The 24,876-nt window shown below is 37.5% G+C and overlaps 1 protein-coding gene across 1 annotated transcript in view; it reads right to left on the bottom strand.

The window, feature by feature from the left end:
• The window catches only part of LOC131938086 (diacylglycerol kinase delta), a 173,844-nt gene extending 149,213 nt beyond the window's left edge, over positions 1 to 24,631 (bottom strand). The window contains exons 1-3 of the mRNA XM_059295982.1: positions 24,482 to 24,631; positions 18,219 to 18,266; positions 9,397 to 9,459 (exon numbers count right to left, since the gene is read on the bottom strand). Coding sequence (XP_059151965.1) covers positions 9,397 to 9,459; positions 18,219 to 18,266; positions 24,482 to 24,631 — 261 coding nt within the window. The remainder of the gene's footprint in view (positions 1 to 9,396; positions 9,460 to 18,218; positions 18,267 to 24,481) is intronic.
• Between the last annotated feature and the right edge of the window lie 245 nt (positions 24,632 to 24,876).

Below are 24,876 nucleotides of genomic sequence, written 5' to 3'. Positions count from 1 at the left end.
GCAGTTGCGATCCCGACCGTCTCTCCCCAAAGGTCTCCATAATTAGATCCAGCACCTTATCTGGATCTGCTTGGATGGTTTTATCGTGGCATTTGACCTCTGCCCTATATCCCCTTCGTATTCTTAATCGTATTCGGTTCTATCATAGTTATGTCCAATCCGATTATCTCGCCTTCCGATTACTACGCAGTTGTCTCATCAGTCCGATTAATATAACATCTGCATCCTGTCACATCAAAGTTGACAGACCGTATTGCGTTCTTATCGTATCGCTTCCCAAGATACTACGCCTTGGCTTTCTGATCGTTATCAGCCAACACCTGCGTTATTGCATCAGTCGTGTCAAAGTTGACAGCGCTGTACTGCGTTCTTATGTCTCTGGTAACTTCCCCTAGTTACATATATATATATATATATATATATATATATATATATATATATATATATATATATATATATATATATACTAGCTGTATACTCGTGCTCCGCCACAGGGAATCTTTTTAAATGTACCAACTATGGAACAGAACAAAACAAAACACAAACACAAAAGAAAACACAAACACAACGCAAACGAAAACACAAAGCAAACACAATGCAAACACAAACCCCAAAAAAAAAACACAAACACAAACGCAACATAGAAACACAAAAGAAAACACAAACACAACGCAAAGCAAACACAAACTCATATTCCAACAATAATTCCCTCTTAGATGTCCGTAGATTTTGCATTCACATTTTTTTATTAGTGTGAGTTGAATTTATTTTTAAATTACCTCCCTTGGTAAAATTACAAAACAGTTTAATTAATTATTTTTTTCGACCCTACGATTTAAGCTATCTAGGCACCTAAGCGATAATATCATTTGACATTGATCCATTTAATAAGTTTTAGCAATGTACGTGTATTTAATATTTTCTTTACGTTATGTAAAAGAGTAAAAAAAAGTGGCAACTATAAAATAAATTTAAGTCGTTATATCACGGGTTCCCAACCTGGGGGTCGCGACCCCCCTGGGGGTCGCGAAGGTCTTTCTGGGGGGTCGCCAACTGGTATACTAAACCTTAGTAATTTGAAACAAAACATAAATATTTAGAAGCATTTTTGAAATTCGGCTTCATTAACATCATTGGAAGTGTAATAGAGAAGAAACAAAGCGCACTGTACAAAGTTGTTCTCAGTCACGAATCTATGAAGTCTTCAAAACTAAAACGCCATTTGAGACGAGTCATTCGGAACACACCAAAAAATATATGGAGTTCTTTCGTCGGTAAGAAGCTAGTTGCAAACGCCAGAGACTTGATCGAACAGGAAGTTTTCACCAGCATTAGTGCAAGCATTAAATGAAGTCGCGATAGAAGATGCCAAGCTTTCACCATTGTTTGCTTTTAGAGTTGATAAATCAACAGACGTGAGTTCGTGTTGAAGTTGCTGGTCTGTGTCTATATTCATGCGGATGATAGCAAAAAAGAGTTGCTCTTTTGTGAAGATAACATGGAGAAAATAAATACCTTTTTTGAAACTGGATGATTAAAATGGGTTAAAACGGCTGTGGGGGTTTGTACGTATGTTGTACCATCTATGTTTAGCTCAAAATCGGGCTTTCAGAAAACAGAAAAGATTTAGCTCCCTAACCACTGCCCTAACCAATCGACTTCAAGAGTCCATTGCTAGTATAAGTCGTAAATTATATAAAATCTGGAGCATTCAAAGAACTGAGCAAAAACATTAATATAGATCACGAGGTTCTGCTCTTCTACACTACAGTATGCTGGCTGTCAAACGAATTGTTGTGAATCGTGTTTTTGAATTGAAATCTGAAATCAAATTGTTCTTGGAAGTGCAAAGGAAACAAGAATTTTTGGTATACTTAAAACGAAATAGAGTGGTTGGAGAGAGTATCATACCTAGCAGATGTGTTCGAACATCAAAATAAGCTTAACCTGAAGCTTCAGGGAAAATGAACGAATATTATAACTTTCCATGATAATCTCGGGGCATTTTTATCAAAGCTGCAAAATCGGAAAAGAAAATAAATCTTGGAAATATTGTAAATTTGAGAAACTCTGCGGTGTGGTAGATGAATCTGATTGTGAGATAATTAAAATTTAGAAAGAAGCGATTTCTGGGCTTCTTGAATCTCTTGAAAAAGAACTGCATCGCTATTTCTCTGAGCTGAAAAAAGAAGAATCTGCATTTACGCATTACCCATTCCCTTCTTCCCTTGATGTTGCCAGCATTCCCGATGAATTACAAGATGAATTCTTTGATTTGCAGAATGATTCCAAGTAAGACGAAAAACTGCAGACACAATTTTGGTGTAGTTTTTACCCTTCATACCCAAACGTAAAATTGATTGACTTTTCGAGAATATATTTTCAACACTATTCTTCAATTAAAAACAAAATTAAGATAATTATAATGACATAGGTTGGCGTTAACAAAAAATGTAAAATTAAAAACTTAACCACGAAGGTTTAGTGAATTGTATGCAATTTTACTCATGCTATTAAAATAGTTATCAAGAGTAGTTCATATTGAAAGTCTACTAGAAAATCTTATTTTAGTGCTTATTAATTTCCATACTAATTTCGGCTTTTTAATTTTATGTGGGTCGCGGGTCACTTACTTTTTACAAAAGGGGGGTCGCCACTCGAAAAAGGTTGGGAACCACTGCGTTATATAAACAAACCCTACTCAATTACTTATGATGATAAGAAAAAGCGATGCAATGTTAAAGCACTGCATTGGTCGATGTTTACTTTTATGGTTACAATTTACAGGTCAAAGTCCGAAACGTTGCTTGATTTCGGGCTTTGGCCGGCCAGTCCGTGGACTGGCCATGGTGGACCGGCCAAAGTCTTAATTAGAAAATCATCTGGCTAGGGACAACCAGCCAAGGTCCGAATTAGAAGATCATGAGCAGATTTTTGTTTTTTTTTAATGCCGTAAGTATCAGAAAATTAAGTTTTTATTGATTATTAATTAAAGTAAATGACAGAAACATTCAAATTTTTTATTGTACTATAGTCACAATCAATCAATATTATCATTTGTTACAACACGTTGAACTTTTATGGCATTTAGAATTACAAAGTAGCTTGTTATTTTTACACTTGCAGCGATTTCTTGTGCACTTGGTTGTGCAATTGCAGCGAGTGTAGCCTTGGCCCCCAGTCAATGATTGTGAAGATGCGATGGTTCGTAGTGATTTTTCCTCAGTGCCAACTGACGACAATAAGAGCAGTTTTTCGTGAAGAATTGAAAACTCACTTCTAGCATACAGTTGTTTTAGAACACCATGTTCCGTTCCTAATTTGTAGAAACCGCCCTCGACGCTCATGACAACTGCAATTACACTTCGGGGATCATCGCGACCTCTGTCAACATCTGGAACACGGATGCGTACATTGTCACCCACTTCATTATCTTTAAATTTTGTATTTGATGTTTTAAGCATCTTAACACCTTGAGTATGCAAGCTAGTATGAGCTGCTGACCTGTGTTCCTTGATGTCTTGTTTGTTGTGACATAATCTGCAGGTAATATTTCCTCCGTACCCTTCGTCTGCTTCATTGGGTATTCCACACATAGCATGGACATCGTTGCCACAGGATCCACAAGAATGAGCTGCACTACAATGTTTTTCACAAACTATGCAGAATCTGTTGGCCACATTATTGTCACGCAACTGGTCTGGACGTTCCGCCACGGCAGCAGATGTGTTAGCTGATGAAGTCGTTGCATTTATGGCAACATCCATTTCTTGTTCAATGTTCTCAAGTTCTTCCTCAGTAATTAAATTATCGAGAGCTCTATTGGTAGATTTGAAGAGCTAAGTCCCATTTTTGCTTTGCATCCAAACAAGGCTTCGTATGGCGATTGTTGGATTCCTTGATGAAAAGAACGATTTTTCATAAATTGAATGAATTTGAGACGCTCAGCCCCAATGAGCTGATTCGTTTGTTTGCATCCATGTCATCATCATGTTTTGAACATCTTGGTTGGCACGTTCGGCTGAACCTTGCCTTGGTTTTCCGTGAACTAGTTTAAGTTCAGGCCACATGTTCTTTAGTTCAGAAATAACTTGATTAACAAATTCTCTTCCATGTCCGATTGAAGCACACTTGGGGCACCAATAGTCGCAATAATATGAACTTGGTTAAATGATCCTGGTAACTGGGTATAAACTTCTATTTGCCGTCTGGGTTACTTTGCATATCAATAAGATCAACTTGGCATCTTGAGTTAAATTCTTTAAATATCAAAGGTTTGGAAACAAGACCTTTCTTGGGATTCGACAACTTTGTCTGACAAGGCTTGCACAACCGAAGATACATAGTAATGATTTCTTTGGTGATATTTTCGTACTTTCTCTTCAGCTCTTTTTCCATCCGTGTTCGACCTCCATGTCCAATTTTCAAGTGAGTTTCATTGATCAAGTCGAATAACTCTTTACCGTCAACTACAATAACATCATATTTGTTTAGTCGACGAAAGTCAACAGTTTGATTTGTCTGCTTTGCTTTAGCCTGTTTAACGTCCTCTATAATAGCAATGTATTTGTCTTTGCTGAGAATAAAGCTATTGTTTGGTTTTCCATGTAGTGTTGTAGTCAAATGGTCTAAAAAACATAGTTTTCATATCAAACGTTACTCACAATGAAACCGCACCTAGAATAATGAAAACGCGATCACAACGTAGTCTAGATAGAACATTGGCCAGGACATCCCAGCCAGTGCGCGCATTGGCCAGCCAATGTACAAAATACGCTGTCAAGTTTAAGCGCTTCGGACTTTGGCCAGTGCGTCCCGGCCAGTGCGCGCAATACAATCTTAGTGCTAAGTTCTTCGGGCTTTGGCCAAGAGAGCCGGCCAATGCGCGCCTTTGCCGCCCAATCCGCGCTTTGGCCGCACTTTGGGCTTTGACCGTAACACACACACACACACACACACACATATATATATATATATATATATATATATATATATATATATATATATATATATATATATATATATATATATATATATATATATATATATATATATATATATATATATATATATATATGTAATATTCTCTTCTGGGAGACGCTAGAAAACAAGCTGTAAGCGAGCTCCCTACCACCCCACCCCTACATGGTCTGGTGAGCTGTAGTTCACGCTAAATGTTTACAAGCAGAGTCGGGTTTAGTGACGATTATTAGGGGCAGATAATTTAGTTTGAAACTATTTTAAACGTAGGGTAGAGGGGGGGGGGGGTTAACTAACTTTAACGGAGGGGGGCGAGGAGGGGGGTATCGTCCTTAACGAGCTACTGATAGTGTTTTGAAGCAAATATTTTCAGTGGCAGCATTGGTACTGTCGAATTCACAAATTATGAATTACTGAAAATTAGATAATAAAACAACTAAATAGCGGCGTATGATATGCCGCGGGTCGGCTCGTATATATATAATTCTCTTCTTGGAGAGCATAGAAAACACCAAGCTGTAAGCGCGCTCCCTACCACCCCCACCCCTACATGGTCTGGCGAACTGTGGTTCACGCTAAATGTTTACAATCGTAGTGCCGGGTTTAGTGACTGCTATAAGGGGCAGATAATGCAGTTTGAAACGATTTTAAACGTAGGGGAGATAACTACGAGGAATTTGCTTTCAATGGGTAGGGGTTGGGGAAAGGAGGGGGGGTATCGTCCTTAACGAGCTACTGATAGTGTTTTGAAGCAAATATTTTCAGTGGCAGCATTGGTACTGTCGAATTCACAAATTATGGATTACTGAAAATTAGATAATAAAACAAATAAATAGCGGCGTATGATACGCCGCGGGTCGGCTCGTATATATATATATATATATATATATATATATTAGAGTGGCGACCCCCTTTTATAAAAATTAAGTGATCTGCGACCCCCATAGAATTAAAAAGTCGAAATTAGTAAGGAAATTAATCATTACTTAAATAAGATTTTCTAGTGAACTTTCAATATGAATTATTCTTGATAACTTTTAGGGTTAGGGTTAGGTGTTGAAAATCTATTCTTGCAAAGATATGTAGACACAAAAGGAACTAAAACTCGAAAGGCAATCAATTTCATGTTTGGGTATGAATGTTGCATACTACACCAAAATTGTGTGAGCAGTTTTTCATCTGACGCGGAATCATTCCGCACATTCAAGAATCCATCTTGTAATTCATTGGGATTGCTCGAAAAATCAAGGGAAGCAGAGAATGGGTAACGTGTCAATGCAGATTCTTCTTCTTTCAGCACAGGGATAACGCTGCAGTTCGATGCCAAGAGATTCAAGATGCCCAGAAAACTCCTCTTTCAAATTTGTATTTACCTCACAAACATACTCATTAAGCATGGCAATATTTCCAAGATTTATTTTTCTTCGCCAATTTTGCAGCTTTGATAATCATGAAAATAGATACCATTTGTTCATTTTCCATGAAGCTCCAGGTTAAGCTTATGTTGATGTTTGAATATATCTGCTAGGCATGATACTCTCTCCAACCACTCTTTGTCGTTAAAAGTATATCAAAAGGTGTTGTTTCCCTTGCACTTCTAAAAACAACTTGATTTCATCTTTCAATTCAAAAACACGATTCGCAACATTCCGTTTGACAGCCATAAGAGAGTTTTATGGAAGAGTCTTGCTGGCGAGGGCATACCGGTGAATCATGCAATAGATTCCCCTTGGTTAGGGAGCTAAATCTTTTACTGTTTTCTGAAAGCCCGATCTTGACCCAAACATAGATGGCGCACCATCCGTACAAACCCCACAGCCGTTTTCCCATTTTAATCATCCAGTTTCATAAAACCTATTATATTTTCTCGATGATAGCTTCACAAAATAGCAACTCTTCTTTGCTATCTTCTGAATGAATATATTTCACAAAGACAAGCAACTGCAAACACGAATTCATGGCCGTTGATTCATCAACTCAAAAAGCAAAAAACGGTGAAAGCTTGATTTCACTTAAAATGTATCCTTAAACATCTACGGACATGTCTGCTATAAGAGCTGAATATAATTATTAGACAGAAATATTTGTTGCATCTTTATGCACTGAAATCCCCAAAAATTAATTTCACCATTGAGGGTTTGATGAGATATTCTTCTATTGTGTGAGAGGTTTTTTTGCTTGGCAATGCGACTTCATTTGATGCTTGCACTAATGCTGTGTGAAAACTTCCTGTTCGACCAAGTATCTGAAGTTAGCAACTAACTTCATGCCGACGAAAGAACTCCATATCTTTTTGGTGTGTTTCGAATGACTCGTCTCAAAGGACGTTTAAGTTTTGAAGGTTTCATAGACTCGTTGATGAGAGCACAGAATGCATTGTTTCTTCTCGATTCAATTTCCAGTGATGTTAGTAAAGCCGAATTTCAGATATTCTTCTAAATATTAATGAGGTTTTTTTTTTCATTGCTAAGGTTTAGTCTATCAGTTGGCGACGGTTCCCAGAAAGAAGCGCAACGGAAAAAAACGCAACGGAAAAAAGCGCAAAACAAAAAGCGCAACGGAAATAAGCGCACACGGAAAAAAGCGCAAAGAGAAAAAAGTGCACACGGAAAAAAGCGCAAAGAGAAAAAAGCGCAAAGAGAAAAAAGCGCAAAGAGAAAAAAGCGCAAAGAGAAAAAAGCGCAAAAAGAAAAAAGCGCACACAGAAAAAAGCGCAAACAGAAATAAGCGCAAACGGAAAAAAGCGCAAAGAGAAAAAAGTGCAAACGGAAAAAAGCGCAAAGAGAAAAAAGCGCAAAAAGAAAAAAGCGCAAAAAGAAAAAAGCGCAAAAAGAAAAAATCGCAAACAGAAAAAAGCGCAAACAGAAAAAAGCGCAAACAGAAAAAAGCGCAAACAGAAAAAAGCGCACACAGAAAAAAGCGCAAACGGAAAAAAGCGCAAACGGAAAAAAGCGCAAACGGAAAAAAGCGCAAACAGAAAAAAGCGCACACAGAAAAAAGCGCAAACAGAAAAAAGCGCAAACGGAAAAAAGCGCACACAGAAAAAAGCGCAAACGGAAAAAAGCGCAAACGGAAAAATGCGCAACCAGAAAAAACAACGAAAAATGTGCAAAAGAGAAATTTAGCACAAATACCTATATCGACTAGATGACACATTTATACATGACTGTTAGGGCTGCTGTGAGAGTGTCGTGTTTGATCACGTGATCTACTACCATTTAAAGCGTACAACTACCATGTGCATTCCCCTCACCACGATACAGGCGATAATCGCTTTACACAATGCCTATTATTTTCTTGCGCTTTCTCTTTGCGCTTTTTTCCGTGTGGGCTTTTTTCTCTTTGCGCTTTTTTCCGTGTGCGCTTATTTCCGTTGCGCTTTTTTCCGTTGCGGTTCTTTCCGGCCACCGTTGGCGACATGATACTTTAGGAAGTTGTTGGCAAGGCTTCAGCAGAGCTAAATTTTTCTAACGCCGTATCAATGAGGATTATTTTTACTTATTTGAACACCACAAAACACTGTTTGCAAGTTTTGTTTTTGTAAAAGAAAAAATTTGAATGGTGATTCAAGTTAATCTGTGTTCGACTAAATATTGTATAAGATATGTAATTAGAAGTTTTTTATTGAAATCCCATAATCAATGGCGTCACTTGGTCGGACGCCACCCTACGGTGTAACTCACGATGTCACCCCAATTTACTAATGTGTATATTGTGAAAATATCTCCAATTTGGTGTCACCCCCATCCCTGATGGTGTCATTCTGTGTCTAATATTGTATCTGACTGTAATAAGCTATTAAACTAACTGGAAAAAGCAGATTCCCAATTCAATTTAGTTATACTTTGTTATGGTGTCACCCCCTTTGATGGTGTCACCCCTTGAATGGTGCCACCCCTTGGATGATGTCACACCTTGGATGATGTCACACCTTGGATATCCAAGGTAAAAAAACAACAAGATGGCGTTTAGGGGGGTTGGAATGGATTAATGGCATTTCAATGGTGAAAATTGCTTTGAGTGAAAACAATTTAAAATATATATAATTCTCTTCATAGAGACGTTAGAAAACACCACCGAATGTTTAAAATAGTATTAATATATTAGTATTAAACTATTTGAAACGAAGGGGAGGTAACAATTTATGATTGATCTTTTCTTTGTCTGTAAATGTAAATGGCTGCTTTCACTGGACGGGAGGGGGGGGGGGGGGGAGGACCGGAGGGGGTAGTGTTGAATTCACAAATTATGAATTGCTGATAATAAGCAGAAAATAAACAACTAGATGGCGCCGTGTACTACGTCGCGGGTCAACTCGTTTAAAATAAATTCAAAGTTACAATATTAATGAAAACAGTATCTAAAGATTCAACTCTATGCATTTGGATATTGAATATACACATTTGAAAAGCCTACCTTTCTGTTTTTAGTATAATAGAGTCGTCGCCCTTTGAGTTTAAAATATCGTTTTTTCCATCTCTGCAAAAAAAAAAAAAGCATTTTTACAAAATAAAGACTATTACCTAGATTCTAATAGATGAGAAAATTTGTTTTTCAAAATAAATAACTAAATAGATGAGAAAATTTGTTTTTCAAAATAAAGACTATTACCTAATAGATGAGAAAATTTGATTTTCAAAATAAAGATAATAACTAAATAGATGGAAAAATTTGCTTTTTTTTTCAAAACAAAGACTATTACTAAATTGAGGAAAATGCATTTTCAAATCTTGCCATAATGTGATTTCCATACTCTCACTGTCTCTCCTACAACCCCCATCTGACAAGATCTGTCTCTCCTACAACCATCTGACAAGATCTGTCTCTCCTACAACCCCCATCTAACAAGATCTGTCTCTCCTACAACCCCCATCTGACAAGATCTGTCTCTCCTACAACCCCCATCTGACAAGATCTGTCTCTCCTACAACCCCCATCTGACAAGATCTGTCTCTCCTACAACCCCCATCTGACAAGATCTGTCTCTCCTACAACCCCCATCTGACAAGATCTGTCTCTCCTACAACCCCCATCTGACAAGATCTGTCTCTCCTACAACCCCCATCTAACAAGATCTGTCTCTCCTACAACCCCCATCTGACAAGATCTGTCTCTCCTACAACCATCTAACAAGATCTGTCTCTCCTACAACCCCCATCTGACAAGATCTGTCTCTCCTACAACCCCCATCTGACAAGATCTGTCTCTCCTACAACCCCCATCTGACAAGATCTGTCTCTCCTACAACCCCCATCTGACAAGATCTGTCTCTCCTACAACCCCCATCTGACAAGATCTGTCTCTCCTACAACCCCCATCTGACAAGATCTGTCTCTCCTACAACCCCCATCTGACAAGATCTGTCTCTCCTACAACCCCCATCTGACAAGATCTGTCTCTCCTACAACCCCCATCTAACAAGATCTGTCTCTCCTACAACCCCCATCTGTCTCTCCTACAACCCCCATCTGACAAGATCTGTCTCTCCTACAACCCCCATCTGACAAGATCTGTCTCTCCTACAACCATCTAACAAGATCTGTCTCTCCTACAACCCCCATCTGACAAGATCTGTCTCTCCTACAACCATCTAACAAGATATGTCTCTCCTACAACCCCCATCTGTCTCTCCTACAACCCCCATCTGACAAGATCTGTCTCTCCTACAACCCCCATCTGACAAGATCTGTCTCTCCTACAACCCCCATCTGACAAGATCTGTCTCTCCTACAACCCCCATCTGACAAGATCTGTCTCTCCTACAACCCCCATCTGACAAGATCCGTCTCTCCTACAACCCCCATCTGACAAGATCTGTCTCTCCTACAACCCCCATCTGTCTCTCCTACAACCCCCATCTGACAAGATCTGTCTCTCCTACAACCATCTAACAAGATCTGTCTCTCCTACAACCCCCATCTGACAAGATCTGTCTCTCCTACAACCCCCATCTAACAAGATCTGTCTCTCCTACAACCCCCATCTAACAAGATCTGTCTCTCCTACAACCCCCATCTAACAAGATCTGTCTCTCCTACAACCCCCATCTGACAAGATCTGTCTCTCCTACAACCCCCATCTGACAAGATCTGTCTCTCCTACAACCCCCATCTGACAAGATCTGTCTCTCCTACAACCCCCATCTAACAAGATCTGTCTCTCCTACAACCCCCATCTGACAAGATCTGTCTCTCCTACAACCCCCATCTGACAAGATCTGTCTCTCCTACAACCCCCATCTGACAAGATCTGTCTCTCCTACAACCCCCATCTAACAAGATATGTCTCTCCTACAACCCCCATCTAACAAGATCTGTCTCTCCTACAACCCCCATCTAACAAGATCTGTCTCTCCTACAACCCCCATCTGACAAGATCTGTCTCTCCTACAACCCCCATCTAACAAGATCTGTCTCTCCTACAACCCCCATCTAACAAGATCTGTCTCTCCTACAACCCCCATCTGACAAGATCTGTCTCTCCTACAACCCCCATCTGACAAGATCTGTCTCTCCTACAACCCCCATCTGACAAGATCTGTCTCTCCTACAACCCCCATCTGACAAGATCTGTCTCTCCTACAACCCCCATCTGACAAGATCTGTCTCTCCTACAACCCCCATCTGACAAGATCTGTCTCTCCTACAACCCCCATCTGACAAGATCTGTCTCTCCTACAACCCCCATCTGACAAGATCTGTCTCTCCTACAACCCCCATCTAACAAGATCTGTCTCTCCTACAACCCCCATCTGTCTCTCCTACAACCCCCATCTGACAAGATCTGTCTCTCCTACAACCCCCATCTGACAAGATCTGTCTCTCCTACAACCATCTAACAAGATCTGTCTCTCCTACAACCCCCATCTGACAAGATCTGTCTCTCCTACAACCATCTAACAAGATATGTCTCTCCTACAACCCCCATCTGTCTCTCCTACAACCCCCATCTGACAAGATCTGTCTCTCCTACAACCCCCATCTGACAAGATCTGTCTCTCCTACAACCCCCATCTGACAAGATCTGTCTCTCCTACAACCCCCATCTGACAAGATCTGTCTCTCCTACAACCCCCATCTGACAAGATCTGTCTCTCCTACAACCCCCATCTGACAAGATCTGTCTCTCCTACAACCCCCATCTGTCTCTCCTACAACCCCCATCTGACAAGATCTGTCTCTCCTACAACCATCTAACAAGATCTGTCTCTCCTACAACCCCCATCTGACAAGATCTGTCTCTCCTACAACCCCCATCTAACAAGATCTGTCTCTCCTACAACCCCCATCTAACAAGATCTGTCTCTCCTACAACCCCCATCTAACAAGATCTGTCTCTCCTACAACCCCCATCTGACAAGATCTGTCTCTCCTACAACCCCCATCTGACAAGATCTGTCTCTCCTACAACCCCCATCTGACAAGATCTGTCTCTCCTACAACCCCCATCTAACAAGATCTGTCTCTCCTACAACCCCCATCTGACAAGATCTGTCTCTCCTACAACCCCCATCTGACAAGATCTGTCTCTCCTACAACCCCCATCTAACAAGATCTGTCTCTCCTACAACCCCCATCTAACAAGATATGTCTCTCCTACAACCCCCATCTAACAAGATCTGTCTCTCCTACAACCCCCATCTAACAAGATCTGTCTCTCCTACAACCCCCATCTGACAAGATCTGTCTCTCCTACAACCCCCATCTAACAAGATCTGTCTCTCCTACAACCCCCATCTAACAAGATCTGTCTCTCCTACAACCCCCATCTGACAAGATCTGTCTCTCCTACAACCCCCATCTAACAAGATCTGTCTCTCCTACAACCCCCATCTAACAAGATCTGTCTCTCCTACAACCCCCATCTAACAAGATCTGTCTCTCCTACAACCCCCATCTAACAAGATCTGTCTCTCCTACAACCCCCATCTGACAAGATCTGTCTCTCCTACAACCCCCATCTAACAAGATCTGTCTCTCCTACAACCCCCATCTGTCTCTCCTACAACCCCCATCTGACAAGATCTGTCTCTCCTACAACCCCCATCTGACAAGATCTGTCTCTCCTACAACCCCCATCTGTCTCTCCTACAACCCCCATCTGACAAGATCTGTCTCTCCTACAACCATCTAACAAGATCTGTCTCTCCTACAACCCCCATCTGACAAGATCTGTCTCTCCTACAACCCCCATCTGACAAGATCTGTCTCTCCTACAACCATCTAACAAGATCTGTCTCTCCTACAACCCCCATCTGACAAGATCTGTCTCTCCTACAACCCCCATCTGTCTCTCCTACAACCCCCATCTAACAAGATCTGTCTCTCCTACAACCCCCATCTGACAAGATCTGTCTCTCCTACAACCCCCATCTGTCTCTCCTACAACCCCCATCTGACAAGATCTGTCTCTCCTACAACCCCCATCTGACAAGATCTGTCTCTCCTACAACCCCCATCTGTCTCTCCTACAACCCGTATCTGACAAGATCTGTCTCTCCTACAACCCCCATCTAACAAGATCTGTCTCTCCTACAACCCCCATCTGTCTCTCCTACAACCCCCATCTGACAAGATCTGTCTCTCCTACAACCCCCATCTAACAAGATCTGTCTCTCCTACAACCCCCATCTAACAAGATCTGTCTCTCCTACAACCCCCATCTGTCTCTCCTACAACCCCCATCTGACAAGATCTGTCTCTCCTACAACCCCCATCTGACAAGATCTGTCTCTCCTACAACCCCCATCTGACAAGATCTGTCTCTCCTACAACCCCCATCTAACAAGATCTGTCTCTCCTACAACCCCCATCTGACAAGATCTGTCTCTCCTACAACCCCCATCTGACAAGATCTGTCTCTCCTACAACTCCAAATCTCTGAAATTGACCAAGTGGTCACTAAACCTATCTCTTTAAATTTCACTAAAGCTCTCTCTCTTACTCAATATACAGGGCGGGGGGGGGGGGGGGGGGAGGGGGACCTTTCCCTTTTTAGCCATTTTCTATATAGTTTTTGGAAACTGATGTCACTATAAATTATAAACAATCATATTAGTTTGAAATGTATTTTTGGTTGGTATGCAGATTGCTTAAAACTTTTATTTTCAGGCATAAAATACAAGACTAGTGCTAAACCATGACCATTTCTATAGTGTCAGTAATTTTACAATAAGTATTGTCATCTTTAAAAAAAAAAGAATTGTGATGCCTAGTATCAATTGGAAAGTGGGCAGTTAAGTTCACCATCTGGTCCATTTGTTTATGTGTCCATTGAATAAGAAAACATTTGACAGCTACTATCACTCAGAAAGTGGGCTGTTAGTTCACCATCTGGTCCATTTGTTTATGTGTCCATTGAATAAGAAAACATTTGACAGTTAGTATCACTTGGAAAGTGGGCAGTTAGTTCACCATCTGGTCCATTTGTTTATGTGTCCATTGAATAAGAAAACATTTGTCTGTTAGTATCACTTGGAAAGTGGGCAGTTAGTTCACCATCTGGTCCATTTGTTTATGTGTCCATTGAATAAGAAAACATTTGTCTGTTAGTATCACTTGGAAAGTGGGCAGTTAGTTCACCATCTGGTCCATTTGTTTATGTGTCCATTGAATAAGAAAACATTTGTCTGTTAGTATCACTTGGAAAGTGGGCAGTTAGTTCACCATCTGGTCCATTTGTTTATGTGTCCATTGAATAAGAAAACATTTGTCTGTTAGTATCACTTGGAAAGTGGGCAGTTAGTTCACCATCTGGTCCATTTGTTTATGTGTCCATTGAATAAGAAAACATTTGTCTGTTAGTATCACTTGGAAAGTGGGCAGTTAGTTCACCATCTGGTCCATTTGTTTATGTGTCCATTGAATAAGAAAACATTTGTCTGTTAGTATCACTTGGAAAGTGGGCAGTTAGTTCACCATCTGGTCCATTTGTTTATGTGTCCATTGAATAAGAAAACATTTGACAGCTAGTATCACTCAGAAAGTGGGCTGTTAATTTCACCAAATAGCAAATTATATTCAAGAGAAGGGATTTTATATTACTTACTATTTTATTTGACTAAATCTAGATCTACATTAAATATGACTTGGACTATATTGGACACACTGATCACATAGATATGTCCAGCTTTTGTGTCGGTGGATTGTTTTCAACTACAAAGACATTATTCAAGAGTAATCAAACTAAATGTGTTGTGAACACAACACCAGTAATGATTAAAATTCATTTGATAAGAGATTATTAAATTGAAAGAAAAAAGTAAAAAAAAAAAAAATTCAGGGTGGGCTACTGTAATTGTTGCCTAAATCAAATCAGGCATGTACACCTTCGTCCAGCGGTCAGGTGACCTGCAGCACCCCAGGCTCACCAGTGAGCACTATGGCACCTATATTTGTTTTTAAGAGCACTCTGCAACAGAGACATGGTATGGATTGTACTTGGTGCCCCTCGAGTTATTGTAGCCAATGGCACTTCAGAGTGCCTGGCAAAGCCCCTAACACCTAACCAGTTACCAAGTTGACCCAGCATCTGGGTAGTAATGTGCACAAACCTGCGCCCCATCAACAATGATCCAATAAATATAGCTCTTGCTTTGTTTGTTTAACGATTAAATACATCAGTTTCGCACTGTTGAAAACTAATGTAGGCGCCAAATAACACCCTGTAGAGGACTCAATTTAGTGAAGGACTATACTACCCCAGCTTGTTCGCAAACCGAAAGATAGAAGTAAACATAGAAGGCATTTAGGAGTGGCTTCTAAACTGTTAATAAACCGGGAGTGATCTCCCCTAAACTTTCTCGAATATTCTAATATAACACTACGTGGGATGTCAACTCTGAATATAGACATGATTTTTGTTTACTTAAACTTTTAAAAATAGAATAAAATCTAGTAGAAAAAAAAATGCGCACCAAGCTAGCACCAAAACCAAATGTGCGTAATAGTGCGCAATATTATTAGTACTTTAAAAATTTACATTAGTTTTTTGAGAAATCGGAAGTAGCGTAAATTACTACTTCCGGTCAACGGAAATTACTCAAAATTTAACAGAAGGTAGAGAATTAGATCTTTTACTTACATGTGAAATTTCATTTATCTATCTGAAATAGTACTCAAGTTATAGGCTTTTGAAAAATTCAAAGTAGAAAAAGTACCACTTCCGGTTGTCGGAAATCGCTCAAAAGTTGATACGGATCTACGATTTTGATATAATACTTATATATGAAATTTCATCAACCTAGCTGTAACGGTACTCAAGTTATCGTGTTTACACACGGACACACACACAGACACACAGACATACGGACAGAATTGCAAAGCCCAGTTTTTCAGACTGGATTACGCATAAAACCTCTTAATTTTGATAAATCTGGATTGATAATTTTTGCCCGATTAAAATAAGTCCTCTATACTTCGGATGTGATGAAGGACTGAGGTGTAATACGGTGAAAATTGTTAAAATTTTAAGTGATTTTTGTGCACGATTACAATACTTTCTCTATACTTCGTATATACGAGAAAGTAAAAATAATAGTTAGTAAACAGTACATTCAGTGTATCCTAATATATAAAAGCCCATTTGTGCACTTCTCTCTGTCCGCAAAATTTTTTCGCAGGCTATCACATCAAAATCTTCAGCGATATATGGAGAACTTGATACGAACTTTTGTTGAAAATAATATGGTAGATTTTTTCAATGTATAAACAAAATTTTATTTAAAGAAGAAAAATAAAAAAAATTAAGAAAAAGTTTTAATTATGCAGCCGGAAAAGTGTTTATAGTTGTGACAAGAACGTCGAAAAAGCTGCCGTCACATGTCATATGTTTGAAGTACAGAAAGTACACAAAACCAATGGAGTCATCTTCCAATTTTAGAATACCAAGAAATGTACTATTTCATTAAAATTTGATTTAGATCTATAGATTTACTTATCAAGACGTAATTTATGAAATTTATACAATTTCCTCGGCCAAAACTAATACAAATTACTTTAAAATACAACATAAATACCATTGAAAAGCCGGGTTTTTAACGGAATCATTTAAGTCTTTTAATTGTGTGCATTTAATATGGTGTTTTGTTGGCTAATTATGTATATAATTTGGCTTTTTTTTTCTAATAGGTATTAGTAGCCTATGTTATTTTAAATGTGTCGGACTTTTAGCTATTTAGTTATTTCTTTGCTTTGTCACTAATATCGTTAAACCTGTAGTAAAGCACATTGCGTATTGACCAATAACTATTTTTATAAAATATTCTTCTAAAAATGTATAACATTAAAAAAATAAACACCTATAATTCACATGTAACGAGTACCGACACCTAGTAAATATATTAAAGGCAGCATTTAAAATATTAGTGTTTTACCTACCACTACCATATTGCACTTTATCAATCCATGTTAATTATATAATTTTTTTCCCACAACCAAAACAAACTAATAAAGCATTTTTTTTCCTGATGTAATGTTATTTAAGGGAAGTAATTTTTTTTTTATCTTACAAGTAAAATAATGGATACTAAAGGAACAAAGGGAAGTAACTTGTACGCTTTTTACATTTTTGCGAAGGGTGTTACATTTTATTTTATTTTGTTCATTGCATATGACATTAATTAAAATGATAAGTTTGAAAAATGAAACTTGCTTTTACAAAACTATCAATGTTAATGTTTTAAATCATTAATTTAGATAGTAAACGCTTTAAGAATATTACACTATTGCGATCAAGTCGAGTTTTTAACTATATGCATGTGTACCACTGGTTCGTCCGCTATAACATACAGAGCCACAGAGTCCATTCCAACTTTATATTTTAGATATATATAGGCCTAAAACTGATACTAATTGATATAATCACACATCTCTTTTGCACATTGAAGAAATAAAAATAAATAATCCGTGAAAACGAAATATAACTAACAAAATTATCAAAGAATATGTTAAGTAACTACAAGCTATGAATCATGTTGGAATTCTATTGGGGACTAACAGGTGATTAATTTTACATATTCAGTTATTTTCTTGTCTTCCACCAGAGTAAGTTGTAGTAGTTGAAAGTGCTACTTACACTTAAAAAGGGATTAATGAGAATCACAGCAAGCCTAGTCAAATATGACGTCACTTTCATAGCTCACAGCAGCTGCACTCTAAAATGGTTGTCTCATTATTGTTTTTAATTTAATTAAAATCTTAATCGGTTAGTTGTTTGGTAAAAAGTTCAAGTCTACTTACATTAAATGATGTGGTTTGTTTAAAAAGCAATCCATCTTTGATACATGTCTGTAAAAAAAAATTTCAAAAATCTATATATATAAATGAAAATAATTGACTGGTAACCCAACAGTCCCAGGACTGGTAACCCAGTCCCAGGACTAGTAACCCAACAGTCCCAGGACTGGTAACCCAACAGTCCCAGGACTGGTAACCCAACAGTCCCAGGACTGGTAACCCAACAGTCCCAGGACTGGTAACCCAACAGTCCCAGGACTGGTAACCCAACAGTCTCAGGACTGGTAACCCAACAGTCTCAGGACTGGTAACCCAACAGTCCCAAATCTGGTAACCCAACAGTCCCATGACTGGTAACCCAGACCCAGGACTGGTAACCCAACAGTCCCAGGACTGGTAACCCAACAGTCCCAGGACTGGTAACCCAACAGTCCCATGACTGGTAACCCAACAGTCCCAGGACTGGTAACCCAACAGTCCCAGGACTGGTAACCCAACAGTCCCAGGACTGGAAACCCAACAGTCCCAGGACTGGTAACCCAACAGTCCCAGGACTGGTAACCCAACAGTCCCAGGAATTAGATATCAGCCAATCAGAAATGGCATGTTTTGTCATTTATGACCATCATGGTCCAGCAGGGAGGAGATCAAAGAGGAATCCGCCTGCCTACCACTACCCTCCACTCAAAATTCCTCACCTCCTCAAAACCATTATGTAATTACCATGAAACTTCTAATCCCTTTGTAGGTAACATGGATTGCTTCTCTTAGATCTAACCCTAACCCTAAGCCAACCAGAGATAGCACGTCTTATGTAATTTATGGCCCTCAGGGTACAGCAGGGAGAATAAAGGGTAAATCAGTGCCACTGCTCTCCCATCAATATTTTTCACCTCCATGTCATGATGTATAGCACACATGGCTTATCAGGGGAAAGCATAAGGAGATTAGTTAGTACCACCCCTTTTTACATCTACAGGGGTGCCACTCATTTTTTATGCCAATCCTGAAAATCAATCCCATAATTTTACCAATCCTGAAAATCAATCCCATAATTTTACCAATCCAGAAAATCAATCCCATAATTTTACCAATCCTGAAACCAAAATCTGAAAATTTTAAAACACTGAACTTAATGTCACATTGATTTTAAAACACTGAACTTAATGTCACATTGATTTTAAAACACTGAACTTAATGCCACATTGATTTTAAAATACTGAACTTAATGTCACATTGATTTTAAAACACTGAACTTAATGTCACATTGATTTTAAAACACTGAACTTAATGCCACATTGATTTTAAAATACTGAACTTAATGTCACATTGATTTTAAAACACTGAACTTAATGTCACATTGATTTTAAAACAAAATCGCCAATTATTTCATAACTTTTTGTTCATATTATGCTCGCTACACATTCCTTTAGAGGCCTCATTATCTTTGTAAAATTCTTCAGACTAAAATTAATATTTAAAGTCTTGTGCCTGTAATAAATGAGTTTAAAATGTTTTTAGAACCATCTCAAGCATAATCAGGGTTCGTACGACTTTTTGAAAATGAAATTCTGACTTTTTTTCAGACATTTTCCAGACTTTTTTGGAAAAATTCCAGATTTAATAACAGATGTTTTAGCGACTAATTTATAAAATGATACACCTTTTGTGCTCTCAATTACTTACATTATAATGACATTTATTTTAGACGATTGAACTTTCTCTAGCCAAACTGGCAGAAAATAACATCTAAGGCTGCCCCAAAAATTTCAACAATTAAAACAATTAATTAAAAGGATGAAAGCATTTTGTTTCCAACATTAAACTTATGTAATCTGTTCATGATCTACTTGCATTATGTTTTCAATTAAACTATTACTAAAATAGTATTGCATACTAGTGAGAGAAAATTCTTAAAAAGAATAATAATAATGTAATTTATTAATTTTGGTCAGCTCTTGTTGAGTAGTATATTTATTTACCCTAGGTCCTAGATATAATAAATAATGTTTTGGAAATTGTCTACTCGATATGAAAAATTGGAGCAAACAATAAAACATTCTGTAGCCCATGTAACAACATCATTCCATGTTTGTGCTTTATATTTATAGCTGAGAAACTTCTGTCAGCAATAAAAAAAAATTGCTGGTATCCCTCCCCCCAAACAAAACATGGTTTAGGGGCCACAGTGAGGTTATGGTAGTCTAGAATTAGTCTGCCTGTTTAATACGTAATAGCAAGAATTGTGATGCTACTTTTATTTACCCCCCCCCCCCCCTACAGCCAGCCAAGCAATAACAAATATGAGCTTAGGGTCACAGTGAGTTCACACAAGTGTCGTAGTTAAAAGGAGGGGCTGGTTAGACTTCAAAAACAGTTTAACTGAAGGGGGATTAGAAGTACAGAAGTTTGTATCTGACCGATTCAAGAATGTCGGTGACATCATCAAAATATTAAACAAGACTGCTTTACATGCGATCCTAGTATTAGTTAAGAAATTGTATTTAGATCACTACAACTTAACTACACTGCTAGCTCATGATAAAGTAACATTAAGCCTTGGAAAAAAGGTCGCAGTGACCGTCATGTCAGCATCATGTCAGAGACCCATTTCAATATTAGAAAATACTTGGATTAGCAAAAATCTTTAAAAATGTACAGTATTGTACAGGTACTAAAAAATGTGGATCATAATGCCCTTCTTTACCCTAATATTTAACTAGTGTAATATATCGTTTTAGTGTAATCAATTAGACTGGCTCTAGTAATGTAGGGATAAGGTAACTAATGAATATGGATTTAAATATGAATATATTTTTGCATATTGTACTAAAAATAATTGAATATTAAACCACAGTTAAGGGTTAAATCAATAAAAATGTCCTGAAATTAAGGTTTAACAATCATGTTCCAGTTACCAAATTTGCCATTAAAAATAGCGGCCATCTTAAGAAAATATTATTTTGAGTCATTTCCCTGTAATTTCTATTTGCTTGAAAATGTATTGCTATTTGCTATTAAATACGATTGTCTTGTTAAATACATTATACATGTGGTTTTTTTTTTAATTCTGCCCTTTAAACAATTTAATTGACTGAATTATTATTATGAGATGCAATTTTTATACATTAAGAAAGTCTCGATTTTCGTAGAGCTACAACTACTAGATCTAATGTTTATTTAAATATTAGTTTGAGTTTATTGTTATTGTTTGTTTGCTATTTTCATTTCTTGTTTTCATGGTTTTTCCCATTAATTATCGATTTAACCATAAATGAGGTCACGTTTTTTTACCGCACTTCACATTAAAGCCCCTCCCATTTACATCGTCACAAAATAGTCGGAATGTCGAAAATTACCTTTTTTGCCATGCCTTTTAAGAAGTCATAATTTTAACGAAAAATAAAGTTTATCTGCATTTTTGTATTAGGCGAAATACATAACATTTCATGTTTCTTACCCCTCCCCTTCATACGTAAAATGTCTCAAAAACCAGTTACTCCACCCCTTGAGTGTGTGATATCATTTATGGTAGATCTCAAGTCCTAACATTTCATACACATTTGAATAACTTTTGTTGTCAAATGTTGATACCAAATACCCAAAATGAGTGATATGGGGGTTGTCCATAAATGATGTCACATAAGCTATGCTAATGTGACGTCAACTTGCGCAGGACAGCAATTTATGACCTATAATGAAACGGTGATGGGGGGATGTGTGATGTCAATTAGGGAAGGCTTCTATACAGGCTATGCTCAATGAAAATGAAGAACATAAAGTGTTAGTTTTCATGCATACCTTTGCTCATAATAATTAATCATAACTATTAACAACCTCAGCACATAATCACCGCCAAAAAGGCCTGAAACTAAATGCTTACCGAAGAAAATTGAAAATAGGCAACACTAGGCTCCAAATGAAATAACTTCTGACAAGACTAATGTCTACAGGCAAAAATAAACAACTAGGCTTAAATGGATCGCCCATTAATGTCGTCATACTTTTCCTGATGATTTCCCTCTCCCCCAAACATCACCAGATCGTTGAGTTAATATCATTTCGCAGTGCTACTATACCCCAACCCTTAATCACAATTTCTGATGAAAACGAATATGTTCTTCATCATTTTATTATTCAAAAAAAAATAGTTTACTCCTCCCATATTTATACTTTGAGTCCAACATTTTTTTTTGAGGAATATGGACGACATAATAATTGACAAGTTAATCAGTACAAAAGGGTTTAAATGTTGGACCTCCCAAAAGTTTTTGAGGTCTTGGATGTTCATACATACATAGCCTTCATTTCAATTGAAATAAAAGACAAGAATTTGACCCACTGTCCTACTTATATTAAACAAGACAGTTATAATGTATATTAAACAACAAAGTCAGCACTAAATACATACGAATAGACATTAATGTCAAGGGAAACTACTCTAATTTTTGTTTGGAAAGATGGCTGCTGTTTTTATTTACTAATATTTATTTATCTAAAACACCTTATTTAAAGTTAGTTTCAAGATATTTTAAATTGGGTAAAACTAAAACTCCATTTTAGCGTATTTTATTCCCCACTTCACGTTCAATTCCAGTTGAGCGTATTTTATTATAAGCACAACTGAAACACACAAAAACGGTAGGAAAACATTGGGTTTATTTCTTTATGAACTTTTGTTTTAGTATTTGATAATTTACTTTTGTCAAAACTTCCAAAATCCAAATTTGTAATATTGAATGTGATATGTTCGTGTGTTCATGGCAATGGGTGAAGTACGAAACTCACAATTGCAAGGCGGTAACGTTTGTATTGTTACAAGTATCTCCCACGCATGATACAATAAATATTAAATAAGCTTTTATGAACTCACAATGACCACAAAACTGAGACCAACACCTAACCCAACCATTTCAAATAGCCCAAGCTATGACATATGCTGATAATTAAAGTCAAAATGAACTCATGGTGAACCCTCAACCAAGTAGGGATTTTTCTCCCGCTGACAATTACACGCTATTTAATTGGAACAGTCCTAATTCTTTTTATGGTTTTTTTTACCTTTTCTAATTAAAACTCACATTTATAAAAACAAATAAGTAGATCTAGCTCTAATCCCAGTGATTTCCGAACGTTTTTGTGTGTTTTGGTTGTGTTTATAATAAAATTCACTCAACCGGAGGTGAACGTGAAGCAGCGAATATAATACGCTAAAATGGAGTTTTGGTAATCTATCGTTTTAGGTATGTAAAATCGCCTGCGACTAGTAATGTGAAAAACAGTGGACTCCTTAAATTTTAATAATTATTTCACATTTTGAGAAGGATTTATGTTTTGAAAAATACAAACATGTTTCCTTGAATTAAAACTTTTCAGTGATAAATGAAGATTAGCGATGTTTCCAACAGATGCAACCATGCTCATTTACTATTGTAGCCATCTTGTTTAGTTTTTTTTTATTGTAAACTTATAGCCAGCGCAAGATTCAGGGGAAGCCACTCTAACTTCCAGATGGCCGCTTTTTATATAGCAAATCCTGCTCGCAAACACTGCTGTTTAAAGTTAATTTCTTGCCTATATTGATATAGGCCTATATTTAATTATATTTATTATTTAACCATTGATTTAGGTTTATTATTCATTTATATATAGGCCTACACAAATATATCGCAATATACTTCTATTCTAAAGCCTTTACAATGAGGTAACTTAATCGGACATTAGATCTACTAGCCGCTGGCGATTTTACGTACCTAAAACGCTAGATTACCGGAGTTTTACCTTTAAATTGTATGGGTCATTGATTGTTATTTTAAATCAATTAAAACCTCTTGTAAAATTTAGAACTAGGCTTAAATAACTTAACTACTTATTTTTAATTTTTATCTTGTTAGAATATAGTAGTCAGATTCTATATTCTAGGCCTATCCTCTATATCAGTCTATCTATACTATAGTTAGTAGGCCAGGCTATAATAGGGTAGGGCCTATACTTACTACTATGGATCTAGATCTACTATATTCAAAGTAGATAGGTCTATACTTTGTTATTCTGTATCTGTAGGCCTACTAAGTAGGCTACTTACTACTGAGTACTAAGTTAGTAGTTAGTAGTACTCTAGATCTTGTAGTAGGCCTAGATCTAGACTTAATTTTACTGTTACGTTATTTAAACTTTAAACTAACTAGGCTAAACTTCTAAAATTAGAGATTTTTTTCCAGTTTTGATTAGCAACCGCGCAAAAATAGTTTAAACCATAAACGTACGGCAGTTTTAATATCCTTATTCGTTGAAATACGTCTGTGGAATATTCGAGCGGGTTCGGTTTCATTGTCACTATCAGATGATTCCTCTTGACCTATAAAATCCAAAACTTTTTCATTCGACTCGACAATTACTTGTCTGGACGCCGCCATGTTGCTAGGTGCATGTAACTCTGCCTTATTGAATTAATAATCGGATAAACTGTTCCTGTTTAAAATTTAATTCTGATCACAGAATTAGTAACACACATTCTACAGACAGCACAATATAACTGCATATTTTATCACCCTTGCAACGTTACCCGTGTGTAAACGCAGGCTGCAATTGCACAACTAAGTGCACAACAAATCGCTGCAAGTGTAAAAATAACAATTCTAAATAAAAATTCTAAATGCCA

This window comes from Physella acuta, unplaced genomic scaffold (genome assembly GCF_028476545.2).
Source record: "Physella acuta isolate Inbredline_101_S28 unplaced genomic scaffold, ASM2847654v3 ptg000233l, whole genome shotgun sequence".
Taxonomy (NCBI): domain Eukaryota; kingdom Metazoa; phylum Mollusca; class Gastropoda; family Physidae; genus Physella; species Physella acuta.
Note: the sequence above shows the minus strand (reverse complement) of the source record. Positions and strands in the feature narration are given on the sequence as shown.